Here is a 20,645-nt window from a genome sequence, read left to right on the forward strand (position 1 = left end):
GCTCTCATCTGACAAGTACAGGGCGCCAGTGGCGGAGCTGCCAATTCTGGTGTTCAATGGCAAATGCCAATCGAGCTCCACGGTGGACCCAAGTGAGCACAGGCCCACTAGAGGACATCAGGTCCTCGGGCCACCCTCATGAAGTCAGTTTCTGATTGTTTGGTCAGAGACATTCACACCAGTGGCCTGCTAGAGGTCATTTTGTAGGGCTCTGCCAGTGCTCATCCTGATCATTCTTGCACAAAGGAGCAGATACCGGTCCTGCTGATGGGTTAAGAACCTTCTATGCACCTGTCCAGCTCTCTTAGAGTAACTGCCTGTCTCCTGGAATCTCCTCCATGCTCTTGAGACTGTGCTGGGAGACACAGCAAACCTTCTAGCAATGGCACGTATTGATGTGCCATCCTGGAGGAGTTGGACTGCCTGTGCAACCTCTTTAGGGTCCAGGTATCGCCTCATGCTAGCCATAGAGACACTGACCCTAGTCAAATGCAAAACTAGTGAAGAACTGTCAGAAAAGATGAGTAAGGGAAAAAATGTCAGCAGCCTCCACCTGTAAATCCATTCCTGTTTTGGGGGTCGTCTCATTGTTGCCCATCTAATGCACCTGTTGTTAATTTCATTAACACCGAAGCAGATGAAACTGATTAACAACCCTCTGATACTTAACTGACCAGAACAATATCCCAGGAGTTTAACTGACTTGATGCTATTCTCTGATTAAAAAGTGTTTTTGAGCAGTGTATATGAATCTGCTGCTGAATCTGTGTTACTATGAAATGTTTTGTCACAGAGATATTTGATGATATGATAAAGCTTTTTTACATGCAGACTGGATCTGCTCTTCTGGAAGCTCAAAGGCAAACTCCCCTCTGACCTGAAGCTCAAATGTAAATTAAAAAAGGGTTTCCTATCAAATGTGCCCAGTCTTGAGAGAAGCCAGAATGGATCTGTTTGGAAAACTGTTGTAGCCAACAATTTTCTTTAACATGGGAACACAAATAATTATTATATTCAAGAAGAAAAAAAAAAAACAGTGAGGGATTTCAATATCAAAGAATATTTGGAGCAATTCCTGCTTCATACATTTCCATGCATGGCTTCAGCTCTATCCAAGCCAACCTCCATCTGTTTGTGCCATAGAAACCACTGAAGGAAAAATATCTGAAGACATCCATTCAAACATACTTCCATTCAAAAATAATTAACAGCTAGTAAAATAATTCCTTTTCCAATAATTCAGTTTTTCGATTTGGTTTTTGTGATACAAACATTTAAGTGAAAACATGTCAAAAACATGTAATACATATGATAGGCCCATGTATTATATATATATATATATATATATATATATATATATATATATATATATATATATATATATATATGGATTTGTAAAAATAATCAAATATTAAATTCTGTAATCAATAAAATTGCTCCCCTATTTTAATTTAGATAAAAAGTTGCCATGATTTAACTAAAACAAGGAAACAAATCAATAAATAGTGGGAACAAATTAGGCCACAGTATCATTTATCTTTTTTTCCCCCTCCATACATAACTTCTATATGAAATGTGTAATTTCTGCACTGCTATCATCACCATATGGACTTTTCAAACAAAACAATCTGTCATTGGTCGATAAACAGCCATTGGCCCCGCCCCCAGACTCATGCCATTAGTTGAGTCAACATTGCTGGGTCTGGTGCTCAAACTATGTAATGTTTAAGAACTTGCTGTTTATGCATATTAAGCTGGTGTAGAATATTTTACTGAAATTTACCCCCGGTTTCACAGACAAAGTTTAAGCCTAGTCCCAGACAAAAATGCATTCGTGAGCTGTTTTAATGGAAAGTCATACCTTAAAATATGTCAGTGCCATTGTTTTGTCTCAAGATATTACGGAAGAGGATTAGGGCCAAGCAATAATAAAAAAAAATAAAACCATCTCGAGATTAAAGTTGTTCAATTTCGAGAAAAAAGTCGTTAAAATTTTGAGAAAAAAAGTCGAGATAAAATGTTGAGAATAAAGTCATTAAATTACGAGAAAAAACACGTTAAATATCAAGAAAAAAGTCGAGATAAAATGTTGAGAATAAAGTCATTAAATTACGAGAAAAAAGTTGTTAAATTACGACTTTATTCCAACATTTTATCTCAACATTTTTCTTGAAATTTAACAACTTTAATCTCGAGATGGTTTTATTCTTTTTATTATTGCTTGGCCCTAATCCTCTTCCATACTAGATGCATACCAGTAATGTTTTTTTTTTTTTTTTTTTTTCTGAGGTCCATTTATAAAAAGTGCTAGTTCAAATGTCCTAACTGAACTAAGGTCTAATCCTGGCTTAATCTAAGCCCTGTCTTGAAACCAGGCCATAGTGGCCCAAAAAGCCACAAGAAACCACAAAAAAAAAAAAGACACCAGCTAAATGTTTCTTTAGCGCCCTGTAGGCTTCTTACAAACAGGCTTTGAATCACAAGCATTGTAAAAAAAAAAATTTATTAAAAAGTATTTTTGTCCACAGTAGTTAAGACTTTGGCACCTAAAACACAAACATAAAAAAAAAAAAAAACAGTATACACCCATAATCTGCATTCCATCAAAACGCATACATAAAAGGGATAAATAAAAGGAAAAAAAAGTTCACTTCTTCATTAACAGTGCTTTCCTTTGTCTCCTGACGGATACAAAGGCCACAGATTTCAACCAACCAATCAGATTAGGGAGGGGTGAATATTACATCATAAAAAAGGATGCCTACAAGGCACAAAGGTTTTCATTGTAAGACAGTGCTTGTTTTAGAAAAGAACACCAATAAAAGTTGATCACTGACAAAAATACACAAAAAAAGTCACAAAATCATTAAAAAAAACAATCAGACAATAGGCAATAATACTGAAAAACACAAAGGCAAGATGTGTTGATTCTCTGCTCATGTTCCACTGATTTGAGTTTCCAGCATATATGGAAATGATGTCAACAGCCAAATTTCAAACCAGTGGAATCTCCATGTAGTCGATGGCATCCTTCCATCCACTGTGCAGAGGGAGACTGGCTGCAGACTCAACCAATCAGAAGAGTGATGTCTCTGGGCGTGATGTCACGGGTGGAAGCAGCAGGACAGAGTTTGCAGTGTGAGTGAAGATAAGGACAGAGAGGCACCGAGGGTGCTAGATACAGTCTCTGGGGGTCGTGTCCTCTCCAGTATTGGGCACAACTGATATGCACATTTATTCTTGAGGGCTCTGGGCATCTGCTAACAGGTCTGGTCTCAGGCACTCAATGGGACAATGGATGTTCTGTAGGGAAAAAGTAAGAAATGCATTTGTTTTATGGAAAAATCCAAAATAACATATGGCAAAATCTCCAAAAGTCACCCTTTCTACTTTTTTAAATTCATGTTCCTTACAATCTTAAAAATAAAGGTTCTTTATTGGCAGCTGTGGTTCCATGAAGAATCTTAAACATCCAAGGAATCTTTTCATTCCACAAAACTTTCTTTATAATGGAAAAAAGGTTCTTTAAAATTTTTTAAAAGATCTTCACACACAGAGAAAAAAATATTCTTTTAAGAACTGTTCACTCAAAGGAAATAATCATAATTTAAAAAAAAAAAAACGTAAACAACATTCCCGGCCGTCATCACAAATCGCTCTTCCTTTTTAACCCCACTTTTTTAATAAGAAATAATTGTTTTGAATATTTTTACACTGACTTTACAATATCTACTATATAATAATATACCATATATACAGTTCGGGGTCAGTAAAATGTTTTTTAATGTGATCAAAAGTCACAGTAAAGACATTTACAATGTTACAAAAGATTTCTATTACAAATAAATGCTGTTCTTTTGAACTGTTTATTCATCAAAGAATCTTGAAAAAAAAATGTATCTTGGTTTCCACAAAAATATTAATCGTTTTCAACATTGATATAATAATAATAAATGTTTCTTGAGTACCAAATTAGCATTTTAGAATGATTCGTGAAGGATCATGTGACACTGAAGAATGGAGTTATGATGCTGAAAATTCAGCTTATTCAGCTAATATACATTATCAGCTATAATTACACTCAAATCTGACTTTCATCAAAGATTAATCTAATTCTTCTATTCTTGTTTCCCCCGACAATTTGCCCATTCCATCTACAAAAGACTCACCAGTTTGCGTAGGGCGTTCTCTCTGTAGCGGTCGAAAGCATCAGTGCGCACCGGAGGCTGAAAGAGGTCCACGTCGACTTCAGCACCAGGACGACGACAGTTCTCACAGCGCCAGCCCTGGACAGACAGCGTGGTTTTAAACATGGAAATATGTATAGTGTGGAAACCCTTTCATATGTAAACACAGACAGAAATATAAACAAGACATGGGACCTAGTGTTACCTGTTGTCCTCCATAGCAGGTACAGGTGCAAATGGCTCCAAGATACTCCTTCTGCCACTGGTTGCCCACCTGGTACAACTTCCCCTCATCATAACAGGTGGATTCATCTACAGCAGACAATTATTGTCAATCAGCAAACCAAACGATTTACAACTACTATTAAATATTCAAAGGCTTGGTTTCATAGACAGGGCTTAGAGCCAGCATTAGACTTTAGTTCAATTAGGACATAGCTTTTATAAAATTACCTTAGAAAAAAACAAAACTGGTGTTCATTTTGAGACTAATCAATGGCAGTGACATATTTTAAAGGGTTAGTTCACCCAAAAAATGAAAATTCTGTAATTAATTACATACCTGCATGTCGTTCCGTTCTTCAGAACACAAATTAAGATAATTGTTCTTGTCAATTCATAAAATTAAAGTTGAACCACTGCAGTCACGTCGACTGTTTTAACAATGTCTTTAGTATCTTTCTTGACCTTGAAAGTGGTGATTAAATTGCTGTCTATGGAGACAGACAGATCTCGGATTTCATCAAAAATATCTTAATTTGTGTTCCGAAGATGAACGAATGTCTTAGGGGTTTAGAACGAAATGAGGGTGAATAATTAATGACAGAATTTTCATTTATGGGTGATCTAACCCTTTAAGATAAGACAGAGCAAGTTGCTTTCAGTTAAAACAACTCACACTTGCATTTTAGTCTGGGACTAGGCTTAAGCCTTGTCTGTGAAACCGGGGGAAACATGAAAATACTTACGGGGTTCACATTTAAACTCTCCTTTCCCATTGCCCAGACAGGTGCAGCTCATCATGTGACCGTTCTCAGCATGGCGATCCCACTTCTCGCCAATTCGGTAGTTGTGGCCACTGTCATGGCACCACTCTGTAGATTAAGAGATGTGTGTTGGTTGGCATATAAACTCTCAGAAGTGTGTGGAGAAAGACATTCGAGTTTCCAGTGAATTCATCCGTTACACACATTCATACAGTGGTTATTGCACATAATAAGCTGGTCTCAGAGTTTAATATCATCTGGTTAAAAGCTGACAATACAAATCTGAGACATGAGCCACCTCATTTCTGGCTGTCATGTTTGTAACCTCAACAAACATGTCAGGAAAAGCTAGCATGGGCAAAAGTATGGAGTTTGAACCTTGAAATTTGTGTTTTATTTCACAAATAAAATGTAAGTGTACTCAAAGTTATTTTCTTATATTCTAATATAAGAAATTATTTTCTTCCCTATTGTGACATATAATCAAGTGGCCTACTGCTTACGGCACTTGTCGGAAAGAAACACCCATTACCATATCTAAATTTCAGAAATCTTTCTCAGCATTTGTATACAAAGTGATATGAACAGTAATGATGGCGCTGGTTTTACCAGATCAACTTGAGCCTGAATCAAGTGCATGCAAACTGGGTTTGCTTTCGCAGCACAGAAAACAGTGCCTTCTCTACATGACAACACGAACCAAACTTTTCCAGGCCTCAGCTACAACTACAGTGTTTGAGGGCGGGAAAAAGTAGACATTGTTTTCGAGCAGCCAATTAAGACCATAGGCTGGTTTTATGCAAATCTGTTACAAACCAACATTACGACTCGTTTCAGGCAGTTCAGATTCAGTTATTTCTTTTGGGAGACAATAACTCCATTTATCCTGCACTTCAATCTTTGAAACTTTGCAGACCTTTTACATTCACAAACAGCTATATTACACTCTGCATAAAAGGTAATATCCAAAAAGGCATAAGAGGGGCATAACATATTTTAAAATGGTAAACGGTTGCCCATGCTAGAGTGAGGTGTGGTGTTTAGCATGTAGCAGCACTGCTCATTCACTCACTGGATGAATCACATCTGAAATGACCGCTGCCGAGACCAAGGCACGTGCACCAGAGTTTAAAGCCCGTCTCAGACATACGCTCCCACTCCGCGCCCACTTCATGATAGGTGGCAGTGAATGTGTCGTAGCACGCGTCCCTGCTTGTGGGAATCACTCCATCACCTGGAACTAAAGCATACGAGGGGTCAAGATCACGCATGTAAACTTCTGAAATGTGGTTATGTGAAATTTGTTTGATTTACCACTGTTTCCAGCAGTCACAACATCTTCCAGGACTTTCTGTTTTTGGTCTCCGTTGACAGACTCCACAAGAACATTATAGGAGGCGCCAGAGGTGAGACCGATCAGTGTAGCACTAGTAGACGTACCAGGCAGACGCATCTGAAGGGGAGAGAGTATTCAGATTAGTAATCACTGATAATATCATACTATGAAAGAAATGTAAACATCAATCAATCATTTTATATATCAGTTTATTGATAACAATAGTATTCATTTACAGGAGTACAAATATCCGATATTGTCAGTTTGTTTACTCACCTGGAAGCTCTTCTCATTGATCTCTGTAATGGGACTGCATGACACCACATACTCTGAGGTATGTGGCACAGGCTGCCATATGATTGTGGTTTGGGTCTGAGATTCCTGGGGCAGGTTTGTCTCATTGTAAAGGCCACCAAAGGGGAAGCCTGGTTCAGGGCCCTCGTTCACCTTCACCACTGGCACTCTTTGGCCATCCGCTCCTGGCAGAGGGATGTAGACCAGGGGCTCGCGGTGGTTTGGGGGATGAGGCTGCTGGCCGTTGTTACCCAGGTTGTAGCTCTGATATTCAGTGTAGATGTGTTGGCCCTGCTGCCCCAGAGTGTTGTGTCTGTTTGGTCCCAGCATTTGCACGTGGTTGTTGAAGTGGTCATTTTCCTCTGGGACATCTAGGATGTCATGGCGGGGCCGGCTGGGGTCGGGGAGCTGGGGGGTCAGCTCGTGACTTTCCGGTTCTAGCAGGAAAATTGTGTTAGGGGAAAGCAGATGAATAATGCAATAGAATATTTTTAGCCAGCAGAGGGCAATGTAAAGCGCATAACATTTATTGTGCTTTGCTTAGCTCAGCCTAGCATTTCTTTCTTTTGAATTAAAGGTACACTATGTAACTTTTATGGCAGCTTCCACAAAAATATTAAGCAGCACAACATTTTAGCACAATATTTACTTATAAAATTGTTTAATTTAAAAAAAAAAAAAATAATTATTGAGCAGCAAATAGGCATCTTAGAAAGATTTCTGTAATGGTGGCTGCTTTCAGCTTTGCTATCACAGGAATGAATTACATTTATTAATATATAAAATATATTATTTAAAAAATATTACAGTTCATACTGTATTTTCAAGAAAATAAATGTAGCCTTAGAATAAGAATAAGAGAAAATATTAAAAATCCTCTCGACCCCAAACTGTTGAACTGTAGTGTAAGAGAAAGGTTAATAAAGGTGTACTTACGAGTTCTTGCCTTTCCAATCAGTGGAGTGCTCCTCTGAACATTATTTAATGCAACAATCTTGATAATGTAGTCAGTGCCTGGTTTCAACCCTACACGTATAGACCACAATAAAGTTTATTAAAAAGATGAGGATTCAATGACAAGCTGTCTAAAATAAAATATAATTTTAAATAAAGAGTATCAAAAGGTAGAACATTATGAAAGCCATGAGAAAAAGCAGTACCAGAGATGGAAGCGAAGGTCCTGCCAGCCTGGGGTCGAGGGGTCATCTCTTTAGGAATGTCTCCAGCCTCCTCATAGGTCACATAGTATCCCGTGATAATGCTTCGTGGAGGCTCCCAGGTGAAGGAGATTGAAGTAGAAGTCAGAGAGGTGAAATGGAGGTTTGTAGGTGGGCTGATAACTGGTTTCGCTGAAAATTAAAGTAAATATAATTAATATAATATAATATAATATAATATAATATAATATAATATAATATAATATAATATAATATAATATAATATAATATAATATAATATAATATAATATAATATAATATATGTGACCCTGGACCACAAAACCAGTCACATGGGTAAATTTTTTGAAATTGAGATTTATACATCATCTGAAAGCTGAATAAATAAGCTTTCCATTGATGTATGGTTTGTTAGGATAGGACAATATTTGGCTGAGATACAACTATTTGAAAATCTGGGGAAAAAAATCAAAATATTGAGAAAATCACCTTTAAAGTTGTCCAAATGAAGTCCTTAGCAATGCATATCCACTCACAGAAATACATTTTTTATATATTTATGGTAGGAAATTCACAAAATATCTTAATGGAACATGATCTTTACTTAATATCCTAATGATTTTTGGCATAAAAGAAAAATCAATAATTTTGACCCATACAATGTATTGTTGGCTATTGCTACAAATATATCCGTGCGACTTATGATATGTGACCCTGGACCACAAAACCAATCATGTCTTATCTTATCTTATCTTATCTTATCATATCATATCATATCATATCATATCATATCATATCATATCATATCATATCATATCATATCATATCATATCATATCATATCATATCATATCATATCATATCATATCATATCATATCATATCATATCATATCTACAGAACATATCATATAAGAACCGCTGGCTCTTATGTAGATAGTGTTGTTGAGGTATAATTAGTTTTGGGTACATCAAACTGCTTGGACTCAACTGTTAAACTGTCAACTTGAGATTTGAATCTGTGGCAGAAGGAAGTAATTCCTCACAAAAGAGGGTTTTTAAAGACAATCCATTGTTGTTTCTAAATTATTTATACACTTGTGCTGTTGAACCGTTGTATAAACGCAATATCACACTTGTAGCCGTGCGATATGGCTGTATATCAGCACGCTGTGATTACCTATGGCCGAATCACAGCCATGCTAATATAGAGCGATATTGCACAGCTACTCGTGCGATATTGCATATATATTATATTATATTATAGATACAAGTACCTGTAGTTGCTGTAAGGGTGAAAGGGTCACTACGTGCACCTTCATTCAGAGTATAGATATTGATCTTATAAGTGGTTCCTGGCTCCAGACCTATAGGACACAGAATCATATGATTGAATGACTCAAAAAATATTATTTGCCAAGCATATGATGCAGCCTGTAATAGAAGTTACTGTAACCATGTGGACTTCCACAGTACCAGTAATTGTGTGGGTTCGTGAATCAGGTTCAATGGTTCTCTGGATAGGATTATGGCCACCCATGGTGGGTGTGGCTTCTACCAGGAAACCTGAGATAGCCTCGGTCTTAGAGCGCCAGGTGAGCGTGATGGAGGAGTCCTTCACATTGGTTATACGGACACGTCGAGGTGGACTGATGTCTGGGAAAATGAGATCTAGATTGAGTTTTGGCCAGCACACACAGTAATTTGGTGGAGAATGTGAGACGGTGGCTTACTGTCAGCTGTTGTGACTTCTCCCTTGACACGACGGCTGGTGAGAGAGTTCTTCACACCGTAAACCTCCACTTCATAAACAGTGCCAGGCTATAAACACACATACAAGGGGGAAAAAAATGAAGCAAAGCCTTGAAAATGTGCTCCACAAAATACCATATAATTTTCTGAAACAATCTGGCAGAGGCTTTAATCTTTGATCTACCCACTGACCAAAATGACAAGGTAGACATGCAATGTGAGGTTTGCCTGATGGAGATTAACATTGCTCTTTGAGTACTAGTAATCCACAACCACAGCAAAAATCAAGAGTAAATGCATCAAAACCTGAGGAACAGCTGTTGCAATAGTGATCTTTTCATGAAACCCCACAGTGCTGTTTATAAGGGCTACTTTTTAACGTGAAAAGTGTGATGCAAAGACTCCAAGGAATGAAGTAGTTTGTTCTACACTCCTCACTAATATCAGTGAGGTTTTGAGAGAATGAACTTCTGCAGTATGAGAAAGTTATTCACCATGAGTCCAGTAGCGTGGAACTCAGTGGAGTCAGGGGCGATGTTGTCCTCTTTAGTGGGGCCGTTCTTGTTCTTGGGGGTGATGGCGACACGGTAACCTGTCAACTTGACGTCGGAGGAAGACCAGGAGACAATGAAGGATGTTGGACCCACCTGGGAGAAGTGCAGACTGGTGGGCCCAGGAATAGCTACAGGGAGAGAAGAGATTATTAAAGAAACATTAATTAACAAATTAACATTTTTACATTTTCTGAAGAACATGTGACTGGTGTTTGCCCACCATACTGTGGTGTTGTGATGGTTGTCAGGGTATTGCTGCACTATGCGATTAAGAAAAAAACCTGTGTGGTTTTTAGCATGTTGCTATGGGGTGATTGCTAGGTGGCTACACTACCGTTAAAAAGATTACATTTTTAAAAGTTTTCTTTTTTTAATTGTTTTTGAAAGTCTCTTATGCTCAACAAGGCATGCATTTATTTGATCAAAATACAGTAAACACAGCAATGTTGTGAAATATCATTACAATTTAAAATAACTGTTTTTCATTTATATATAGTATACAATGTTATTCATTCCTGTGATGCAAAACTTAATTTTCAGCATCTTTACTCCAGTCTTCAGTGTCACGTGATCCTTTAGAACTCATTCTAATATGCTGATTTGGTGCTCAAGAAACATTTCTTATTATTATCAATGTTGAAAACAGAAGGTTTAAACGAACAGCATTTATTTGCAATAGAAAACTTTTGTATTTTTTCCAAAAAATAAAAATCTTACTGACCCCAAACATTTGAAATAAAAATAAAAAACATATATAATAAATAAGAAGTTTTTAAATTTTGCATCATTGCATCAGTGGAAAAATAAGAGCACACATCTCATCAATAAATGTAATGATTTTAGGTATCAGTCATGTTCATAAAACATGACATATTTATAATGAGAACTGATTAAATAGTAATAATAAGCAGCACTAATTAGAATTAATTTATAAATAAATATATTTGATATACTGTTTAAATGAAAATTCTATATTAATAGAAATATTGATTTAAGTATTATACATGTAAATAATTATTATATAGTTAGAAAGGCTGAATATAAATACATGTCGGTGTACATGACATCAAATAGTGCAGTTGTTCAATGCAATACCTGTTGTCTGAGTGCCCACCAGAGGAGGGCTGGGGGTCCGGTCATGCAGTGCGATGACTTTAACAGTGTATTCTGTGCCCGGTCTGAGATTACGAATCACTGCAGACTCCTCATCTCCATACGGGGCAGGGACCAGCTCTCTCTCTCCCTCCTCTGGATTGTAGTACAACACTCTGTAAGAGGAGACCACGCCATCAGGACTCTCCCAGGAGATGCGCATGGAGGTTGAGTCCACGTCGCTGAAGGACAGGTCTTTGGGTTTGTCCACCACTAGAAAAAGAAATATTTGAAACTATAAATTAATCTGAGACATTACGTTCAGAAAACTGCATTTAATATAAATTTAAACTATAAAAGATTTCAATTTAATTATGAAAAACATAACTTCCATTCAGTTTGCACTTAAATAGATTCTTTTCAAGTATATAAGAACTCTTTTTTTAAAAGTAGGCTAAAGTGTGCTTCTGTTTCACAAGAGATCCAATCACTTTTATACTTCTACTCTCATGTTTGTACACCTACTTGTGACTACATTTTCGACCAGAGGGGGGCTCTCTCCGTCCTGGCCCAGAGCGTAGACGCTCACAGTGTACTCTGCTGTTGGCATCAGGCCAGAGAATGTCATTTCAGTCTGGTCTGCAATTACATATAAAAAACACATACTTAACTCACTTTTACAACATTACCTCCTTCATTTCAAATGCACATAAGAGAAGGCACAGCACAATATTAGTATCGAGAGTGATATACATTACCTGGAGCCACCACTTCAGAGAAAACAGGTCCCTGTCCATTTAGTGGAGTCCCTGTGACACGATATCCTGTGATGGGGCCGACTGCTGGGCTCCAGCGTACAGTTATAGTGTTGTCCTTCACGTCAGTCACCTCCATTTCTGATGGAGACTCAATATCTGTTTCAAGAAATGAAGCCCATTATTTATAACTATTTGCCTTCCTAAATCCTGAAAGTTTTAAACCAGTGAACAAAGACCTGTCAGACATTCTCAGATGCGTTAGTTTACCTGTTCTATGTATAACATGGATGGGGGTGCTGGACGCAGGGCTGTCCCCTCTGCCGGTCACAGCGTAAACGGTGATGGTGTAATCGGTGCCTGGATGTAGGCCTTCAATAGTGGCAGTAGACTGAGAGCCGGGGACAGTAAATTCCTGAGGAGCATCAAACCCTCCTGGATGGGAAAAATTTGAATGATTTAGCCAATATCAGACATAAACTCTTCACATCAACACAGATATTTAGTGAGATAAACATTTCAATTTGGATGAAAGGCTGTTAATGCATCTGTTCAGACCGTCACGATTATTCGCATACTGTCAATGCGACAGATTTGTGTGATCAGATCAGTGCACTGGCCCACAAATGGGATTTGTGCTTTTGGTCACATGCCGAGAGAAATGTGTAACAATGTGTGTAATAATACAAATGGGACAGAAATGTAAACTTACGTAGCACTTTCTGTCCCAAAGTAACTATGGTATTTATGCTTTTCTAAAAGTGACATTTACTCTCAATTACCCTGAATCAGTATTTAAATTCAGTCCGTCTGCTGCTTTTTTACGCACTGGTCTGAACAGACAAATTCAAATCACAATGAAATTTTGTTGTTGTGAACGGGCCTTAAGTGGAGTAAGCTCAAGAACATTATTGCAACAGGATCCAATCGCTTACCTGACTCTCCGTGTGTGATCCTGTAGTACCTCACAGTGACAGAGGGGGCGTCCCAACGAACTGTGATGCTGGTTGGTGTTGAGGAGATAACTTCCAGGTCAGTGGGGGCATCAGAGACTAAGAGAAATAGTGATGAGAGACAATTAGTACTAATAAGATCTGCAATGAGAAGTCAAAAGACAGGAAGAGAAGTAGCAGCATACTGGTAGACTGAGTTCCAGTTAGAGGCAGACTCTCGCGGGATCCGCTGACGGCATAGACGTTGATGCTGTACTCTGTCTCCGGGGTCAGGCCTGTGAGGGTGAAATGGCTTCTTGATGGGGGCAGTCTCTCCTCCTTAGCACGCCCCCCACTGGTCATTTGGTAGCGGATACGGTATCCTGAGATAATGGCCTGAGGAGCCTGCCAGCGCACGGTGAAGGAGTTGGTGCCGACATCAGAGAACTGAAGGCCGACAGGAGCGTCGAGGACTGGGAAGTAAAATCCATGACTTAGTCAACCAATGCAACAGGGTTGAAATAGTTATATATTTTCATATATTAAAACCCATAAATGCTGTTTGAGACATTAAAATAAGAACATAAAATAAAAATAACTTACATATTTAAAAATATTAAAATAAAAGGTAACACTTTTAAAGTGTAGTTACATATTGTATGTACTAACTATAGTAATAACAGTAAATGTTGCATAATTACAAACAACTAACCCTAAACCAAACCTTTAGAAAGGTATGTAGTTAATTAATATTGTTCAGTACCTATTTGTATAATTACACTGTAACGACCACCTTAAAATAAAGTGTAACCAAATAAAATATCTGGAATATACGGAAGAGGATTAGGGCCAAGCAATAATAAAAAAAATAAAACCATCTCGAGATTAAAGTTGTTAAATTTCGAGAAAAAAGTAGAAATAAAATGTTGAGAAAACTCGTTAAATTACGAGAAAAAAGTCGTTAAATTACAAATTTGTTCTCATAATTGAACAACTTTTTTCTTGTAATTTAATGACTTTATTCTCAACATTTTATCTAGACTTTTTTCTTGAAATTTAACGACTTTCTCATAATTTAACGACTTTTTTCTCGTAATTTAATGACTTTATTCTCAACATTTTATCTCGACTTTTTTTCTCAAAATTTAACGACTTTTTCTCATAATATAAATGAATTTGTTCTCATAATTTAACGACTTTTTTCTTGTAATTTAATGACTTTATTCTTAACATTTTATCTAGACTTTTTTTTCTCTAAATTTAACGACTTTCTCATAATTTAATGACTTTTTTTCTCGTAATTTAATGACTTTATTCTCAACATTTTATCTCGACTTTTGTCTCAAAAATTAACAACTTTAATCTCGAGATGTTTTTATTTTTTTATTATTGCTTGGCCCTAATCCTCTTCCGTAGGAATATTTATAATTTAAAAACATGATTAATTAATATGAAGAGAAATTCGAATTTTTTTGTATAGAAATTTTCACAATAATTTTGTTCCAGACAAGTACAGTTTACAGTTATGATAGTCCTAAAAATAAATTTTCTTTTTAAATTTTCTGATATGTTGTGACTCATTTAACATATTTGTAAGACACTAGATATAAGAACTGATATTTATAGATGATATAAAGATATATATATATATATATATATATATATATATATATATATATATATATATATATATATATATATATATATATATATATATATATATATATATATATATATAATATTTATTTTTATACCACAGTAAAAAACACTCCTTAAAATATTTAAAGTTAGTAATAATGTAATATAATTTAATAAATAGTAATAAAAAGTAAAATAAAATATGTTATATATAAGTAATACAATTTTTGTACCGAGATTTCCACTTGTTACTTACTTTTTTTTAGCTGGCAAAATTAGTAGGTTTTTTTATTTATTTTTTTTATACATGTTTTCTAAAAATCTAAAGGATATTTCATTCCATTTTCAGCACTATGGTAACAGAAATTTGTTTGGTCTACGCTAAACCATATCTCACAGATTATAAAATATTGGCTGCATCTGTGCAAAAATCATCATTATTCTACAGATTCAGCCAACAAACTCACTTGTCCTCTGAGTGCCAATCGCAGGTGAGCTCTCTCTCTCCTCATAGACACAAATCACACTCACCAGGTACTCAGTGTTGGGCACAAGATCTAAAAATTACACAGAGAGACTCATAACTAACAACTCATTAAAGACAGGAGTGTCAAACAAATATGGATCAATTCTGCTGTAAGTCACGTACGGCGAAGAACGACAAAATTTTCGCTTCCTTCCACAGTGCGCTCAGTGGTATCATCGTCGTCATCGACTGGGTGATAGCGGATGATGTAGTGGTCAATATCAGAGGATTTGGGCACCTGAGGGGCGTTCCATGTCACCAGCATACTGTCCGCAGTCACTTCTCCGAATGACAGGCCAGAAGGGGCAGGGACAGCTAAAAGAGATGTGCAAGATTGTTAATTTCCATTTAAAAGCAGCTGTTCTGGAAGCAACATACATTGAATATATTTCACAATATTCTTGTAGATGTTTTACCAGGGTCCCATCTTTGGAGGGCTCCTATTTTAGTATTATTTATATACTATTAATATTTTGAATTAACTTCTATTTTTATATTTTCAGCTTTCATTTTAAGATTTAGTCATTTTCTTATGTTCATTTGCCTTTTTTATTTAACTTCAATTTATTTTTATGTCAGTTTTAGTCATTTTAGTACTTATTTTACTTCAGTTAATTGTCAAGACAACATTTCTAATTTCATAGTATGAATAGTCCATGGTACAACAGAATTGGCATTACTGAAGTGCCCAAGACTGTTTTTGCAAATGCTAACTGATAGCTTTCTCGAGGAATTATAGAGATCTTTCTTGGTGCCACTGGGTTATATAGAGATAGTTAGGTGTGAGCAAACTGAACCTCTAGTTTTACAGTTTGTTTAAAAGCAACCAGTGGAGGACAGAATGAGAAAATGAGCACCACCTTAAGAGGTCAGACCAAGAATCTGTTTATGTGAAAAGCAGAAGTCACACATACTGATGCCATGTGGGTCTACTCATCAGGTTTCTCCAGCAAAATGAGAGCGGGGAAGAAAAAGAGACATACAGTAGAAAGTGTGGTAGAGGGAGGGAGAAAAAAAAAGAAAAAAAAAAGAGTAAGAAGGAAAGAAGGATTAAAGTGCTGAAACGAGACACAGCTGCTAGTCTTTCCTCAATCTACTTTCAAACAGGGATATGGCTGCCATATGTACATAAAGAAATATTGTAGCAACAAAGAGCAGAAACAAGTATGAAGACACAGATTTACTGCACATTCATCTAGGCCAACAGGTCATTACATTCACAGGTTTTTCTTCACTTCTAATCCATGGAGAGTGTTCAAAATGTTTATTTTTCCAAAATAATGTATTTTAAAGTATTCTTTAAGTGCTGACTATCACTTAAAGGTGAGCTAAATACTTTTTTTGCAGCCAAAAAGCAATAACATCTCTAACCCATTTTTTTAAAATAAATTGATCAAAAGTAAAAGTAAAGACATTTATATTGTTACAATTTATATTCAAACAAATGCTGAACTTTCAGTTCAACAAAGAATCCTAAAATAATAAAAACAGTTACCACAAAAATATTAAGCAGCACAACTGTTTTTAACATTGATAATTATAAGCAATGTTTCTTGAGCAGCAGATCAGCATATCAGAATGATTTCTGAAGGATCATGTGACACTGAAGACTGGAGTAATGATGCTGAAAATTCAGCTTTGCATCACAGGAATAAATTACATTTTAAAATATATTCAAACAGTTAAATTGTATAAATATAAATTGTAAAATATTTTACAATATTACTGTTTTTACTGCATTTTTTACTAAATAAATGCAGACATAAGAGACTTCTTTCAAAAACATAAAACAATCTTACTGATACCAAACTTTTGAATGATAAAAATTATATAATAAAGACAGACATTTTTCCTCTCCAAAAGACTCCAAAAAAGCCTTAATTTTTATAATTTTGTTCAGCAATTTTGTCCCTACAAGTATAGTTAGACACACACACACACACACACACACACACACACACTCTTACCCGTTTGCTGGGTGATGGTAATGGGTTCGCTCTCTCCGTTTTCCGTGATTGTGGTGACGGTGATGTCATAATCAATACCGGGCTCCAGACCGTGCACGGTATAAAAGCCTGTCGTGGGCTCCACAAATTCAACAAAGATTGGGACACTGTCCCCAGCAGCCAACACTGTGATGCGGTAGCCGGTAACGGCGGTGGAGTTAAGAGGACTCCAGCTGAGGCCGATAGTGGAGTCAGTGACATTGATGAAGTTAAGGTCAGTTATTTTGGGCACATCTGGAGAGGAGAGAAGGTGCCAGAGGCCCAACACAGACAGAGACACAACATAGAGAGGCAGAGGTAAGTCATCTGGCCAGAAAACAGATCCATCATGGTTCATACTGTGAATACTGAACCATGGAGCTGAGCTTTAGGAATTTGTGATATGAGAGTATAATATCAGAGTTCTAATACCATATTTTAATTAAAATATAGAGCAAAAATGTGAGATGAAATTGAGCTCTTATGTTCTGTTTGCCAAAATCGACTGACAACAGAAACATATGCTGATTTTATTGTTGATTCACATTTTTTGGTAATTATCAGGAAAGCAATGTGTATTTAATAATCTGCACGTTCTCTGTATTTAATGTCTCAATACAGGCATTAAAAGAAAGTACTGCACTGATTACAATACACATGCTTTAAGCAAAGTTGTTGATGCCAAATTATTGAGGTAAGGGGTGATTTGTCTCTCAAAAAGCTCTTATACCTACCCGGAGTCACAGTGGTGGAGACAGGAATGCTCTCCATGTCATCCTTAACAGTAAACACGCTGACATTGTACTCCACTCCAGGACTCAAGTTCTCTAATGTGCATGAGTTCTGTCCAGCCTTCACAAACTCCTCCACAGAGTTCCCTTGCTGCCCATTGGTGGGAGTGCAGGTCACTCTGTATCCAGTGATGTCTGCGGGAACAGAAGAAGTGTTGCCAAGTGAAGACCAAGCAGTACATTTACATAGTGAACACATGAGCTCATTTGAGAGAGTGCTGGACATGCTTTCATTACACAGTGTTCCAGCATTTTTTTATTTTTTTATTTCCATGACTTTTCAAGCTGTTTGTAATTACTGGAACACTGTCGAAATCGAATACTTCCCTACTGTATAATATGCGAATCAGTACGTGAGCCGAGTAGTATGTCCAAATACATAGTATTAAAAAATACAGTATGCAAAAAGGGCCCGGATGACCTACTACTTAAAGCGAGATTCTGAAGTGCGCATTCGATGGACATTTTACTATCCCATGAGGCCACGGGAGAGGATTTATGAATGGAAGTGAAGCGACACACTTGACGCTGGTTGGTCACATGACAGTAACAACATGGTGAATGCTGTACATCCGAATTTCATTCATACTACCCATATTTATACTATATAGAGCATAGCTTTTAAACGATTCAAATGTAACACCTACTCAAACAGTACACGATTTCAGACGCAGCGTGAAATTACTGCAAAAAACGTCAGTCATTTTCCCTCACAACTGGACATTATAACATGCAATTGTCATTTTATATCACACAATTCTGAATTTATAACTCGCAATTCTGACTTTATATCATGCAATTCTGACTTTATAACTCGCAATTGTCAGTTTATATCTTGCAATTCTGAGAAAAAAATCTGAATTATGAGATATAAACTCGCAATTGCAAGAAAAAAAGTCAGAATTGTGAGATAAAAAGTCGCAATTACCTTTTTTATTTTATATTTTATGGAGGAAACAGGCTTCCATACATTAGCCATACATACACTACTGATCAAAAGCGCTCCGTAAGAATTTTTAATGCTTTTGAAAGAAGTCTCTTATGATCTCCAAGGCTACATTTATTTGATCAAAATAGAGTAAAAACACATTTAAAATTATATATATAGTCTTCAGTGTCACATGATCCTTCAGAAATCATTCTAATATGCTGATTTGCTGCTCAAGAAACATTTATTATTATTATTATTATTATTATTGCTGATTTGTAACATTATAAATGCCTTTACTATCACTTTTGATAAATTTAATGTGTCCTTGCTGAATGAAAGTATTAATTTCTTAAACTTTTGAACGTAAGTGTACATGCGTGTTTAAATTTGAATAAACACATTATAAGTACATAAGTATTTAATACATAAGTATTTGTTCTATTCTTTGAAAGATCTTGATACTAACCAGGGATTTTAGCATCGTTCCAGTGAACAGTCAGCTCTCCAGTGTTGGGGTTGGACTCCAGGTTCAGATCCGTGGGTGGAGAAAGAGCTATAGACAGATAGTCATAAGACAGCTGCACAGCTCCACCAAACAGTGTGAGAAACTTCTCTCTCACACTCCCACATCTTTAATGAGCTCAATATAATAGGAACAGAAAAATGCACTTACGAGTGACCACCCGTCGAGTGATGGGGTTGCCATGCTCATGACCGTTGATGACCGGTTGGATGCTATAGGTGTACTCAACTCCAGGGGTTAGACCTGAGATGAGGACACTACCAGACTCTGAGATCTCATCCCTAGGGGCTTCTCCACCTTGGCTGGGCCTCACAGTCAACTGCAGAGTAAAATTACAGTGTAAACATTGCGTATTGAGAAGGTAAAATGTGTCCGAATGTGAGAAAGAAGAAATGTCAAAAGTCTGTTTCTCAAGAGTGCTTTCGTGTTTGACAGCAACCGTTAAAGCAAAAAGTAATGGCCTATAGCTGTGCTTCAGTGTCTCTGGTATGTTTCAACAGTACCTTGTATCCAATTTTCGGCATAGGGGTCCAGGAGACAACGATGGAGGTGTCTGTGACATCAGTGCTGAAGAAAGGAGCATTTCCCATCGGCTGAACTAAAAGCCAGAAAATACAGGACTATTGCTTAAGCACTTGTGGTTAATAATGCGATTTGTGAATGTATTTGGTAGTTTTTTGACAGGCAGACAAAAAAAACTCACTTGTGGTGAAGGTGGCGAGGGACCCCTCACTAAGCACATTGCCTCTTTCTGCATGCAGAGTGGCAGTGTACTCCGTATCAGGCTGCAAGTTGAGGATGGTGTACTGTGACAAGCGAGCGGGAATACGTAGCTGTTTGGGGTTTGAGCCTTCAACAGTCAGGAAAAGTCTGTAACCTGTGATTTGAGCCCTAGGAGCTGACCAGCTGATTATAGCACTGTCTTCAGTAATGTTAGTGAAATGAATATTGGTGGGTTGGTCAGGTTCTGTGAAGAGAATGATGTAGAGGGTTAGTACGCATCATAGTGCCAAAAATGGTTACACCTTTATTTTTTGGTGGTCCTCTTTAGACATTCTGTTGACTAGAAGTAACGTAGGACCTTCATGCCGACTAACTAAGTATAAGTTGAGTATTAGTATACTGTTAAGGGTAGGGGTAGTAGAATAAGTTGACATGTAGTTGCAAAGTTACTTATTGTCAGTAGAATGT

The 20,645-nt window shown here is 36.8% G+C and overlaps 1 protein-coding gene across 2 annotated transcripts in view; it reads right to left on the bottom strand.

Annotated features, from left to right (window-relative positions):
* Positions 1-2,495: 2,495 nt before the first annotated feature.
* Positions 2,496-20,645, bottom strand: part of fn1a (fibronectin 1a) — a 33,162-nt gene continuing 15,012 nt past the window's right edge. Inside the window, exons 20-46 of one of the 2 annotated variants that reach the window (XM_067408495.1) lie at positions 20,158-20,421; positions 19,958-20,052; positions 19,605-19,773; positions 19,398-19,484; positions 17,944-18,135; positions 17,192-17,464; positions 15,348-15,539; positions 15,166-15,255; positions 13,267-13,533; positions 13,064-13,180; positions 12,399-12,563; positions 12,132-12,287; positions 11,899-12,012; positions 11,377-11,646; positions 10,222-10,409; positions 9,709-9,796; positions 9,452-9,631; positions 9,253-9,342; positions 7,964-8,152; positions 7,740-7,829; positions 6,786-7,240; positions 6,488-6,626; positions 6,246-6,413; positions 5,156-5,281; positions 4,393-4,499; positions 4,170-4,286; positions 2,496-3,303 (exon numbers count right to left, since the gene is read on the bottom strand). In XM_067408495.1, the coding sequence (XP_067264596.1) occupies positions 3,235-3,303; positions 4,170-4,286; positions 4,393-4,499; positions 5,156-5,281; positions 6,246-6,413; positions 6,488-6,626; positions 6,786-7,240; positions 7,740-7,829; positions 7,964-8,152; positions 9,253-9,342; positions 9,452-9,631; positions 9,709-9,796; positions 10,222-10,409; positions 11,377-11,646; positions 11,899-12,012; positions 12,132-12,287; positions 12,399-12,563; positions 13,064-13,180; positions 13,267-13,533; positions 15,166-15,255; positions 15,348-15,539; positions 17,192-17,464; positions 17,944-18,135; positions 19,398-19,484; positions 19,605-19,773; positions 19,958-20,052; positions 20,158-20,421 (4,457 nt within the window). In that variant the 3' untranslated portion in view covers positions 2,496-3,234. The remainder of the gene's footprint in view (positions 3,304-4,169; positions 4,287-4,392; positions 4,500-5,155; positions 5,282-6,245; positions 6,414-6,487; positions 6,627-6,785; positions 7,241-7,739; positions 7,830-7,963; positions 8,153-9,252; positions 9,343-9,451; positions 9,632-9,708; positions 9,797-10,221; positions 10,410-11,376; positions 11,647-11,898; positions 12,013-12,131; positions 12,288-12,398; positions 12,564-13,063; positions 13,181-13,266; positions 13,534-15,165; positions 15,256-15,347; positions 15,540-17,191; positions 17,465-17,943; positions 18,136-19,397; positions 19,485-19,604; positions 19,774-19,957; positions 20,053-20,157; positions 20,422-20,645) is intronic. The other variant, XM_067408496.1, reaches the window with a different exon arrangement.

Source organism: Chanodichthys erythropterus, chromosome 14 (genome assembly GCF_024489055.1).
Source record: "Chanodichthys erythropterus isolate Z2021 chromosome 14, ASM2448905v1, whole genome shotgun sequence".
In the NCBI taxonomy this organism is placed as follows: domain Eukaryota; kingdom Metazoa; phylum Chordata; class Actinopteri; order Cypriniformes; family Xenocyprididae; genus Chanodichthys; species Chanodichthys erythropterus.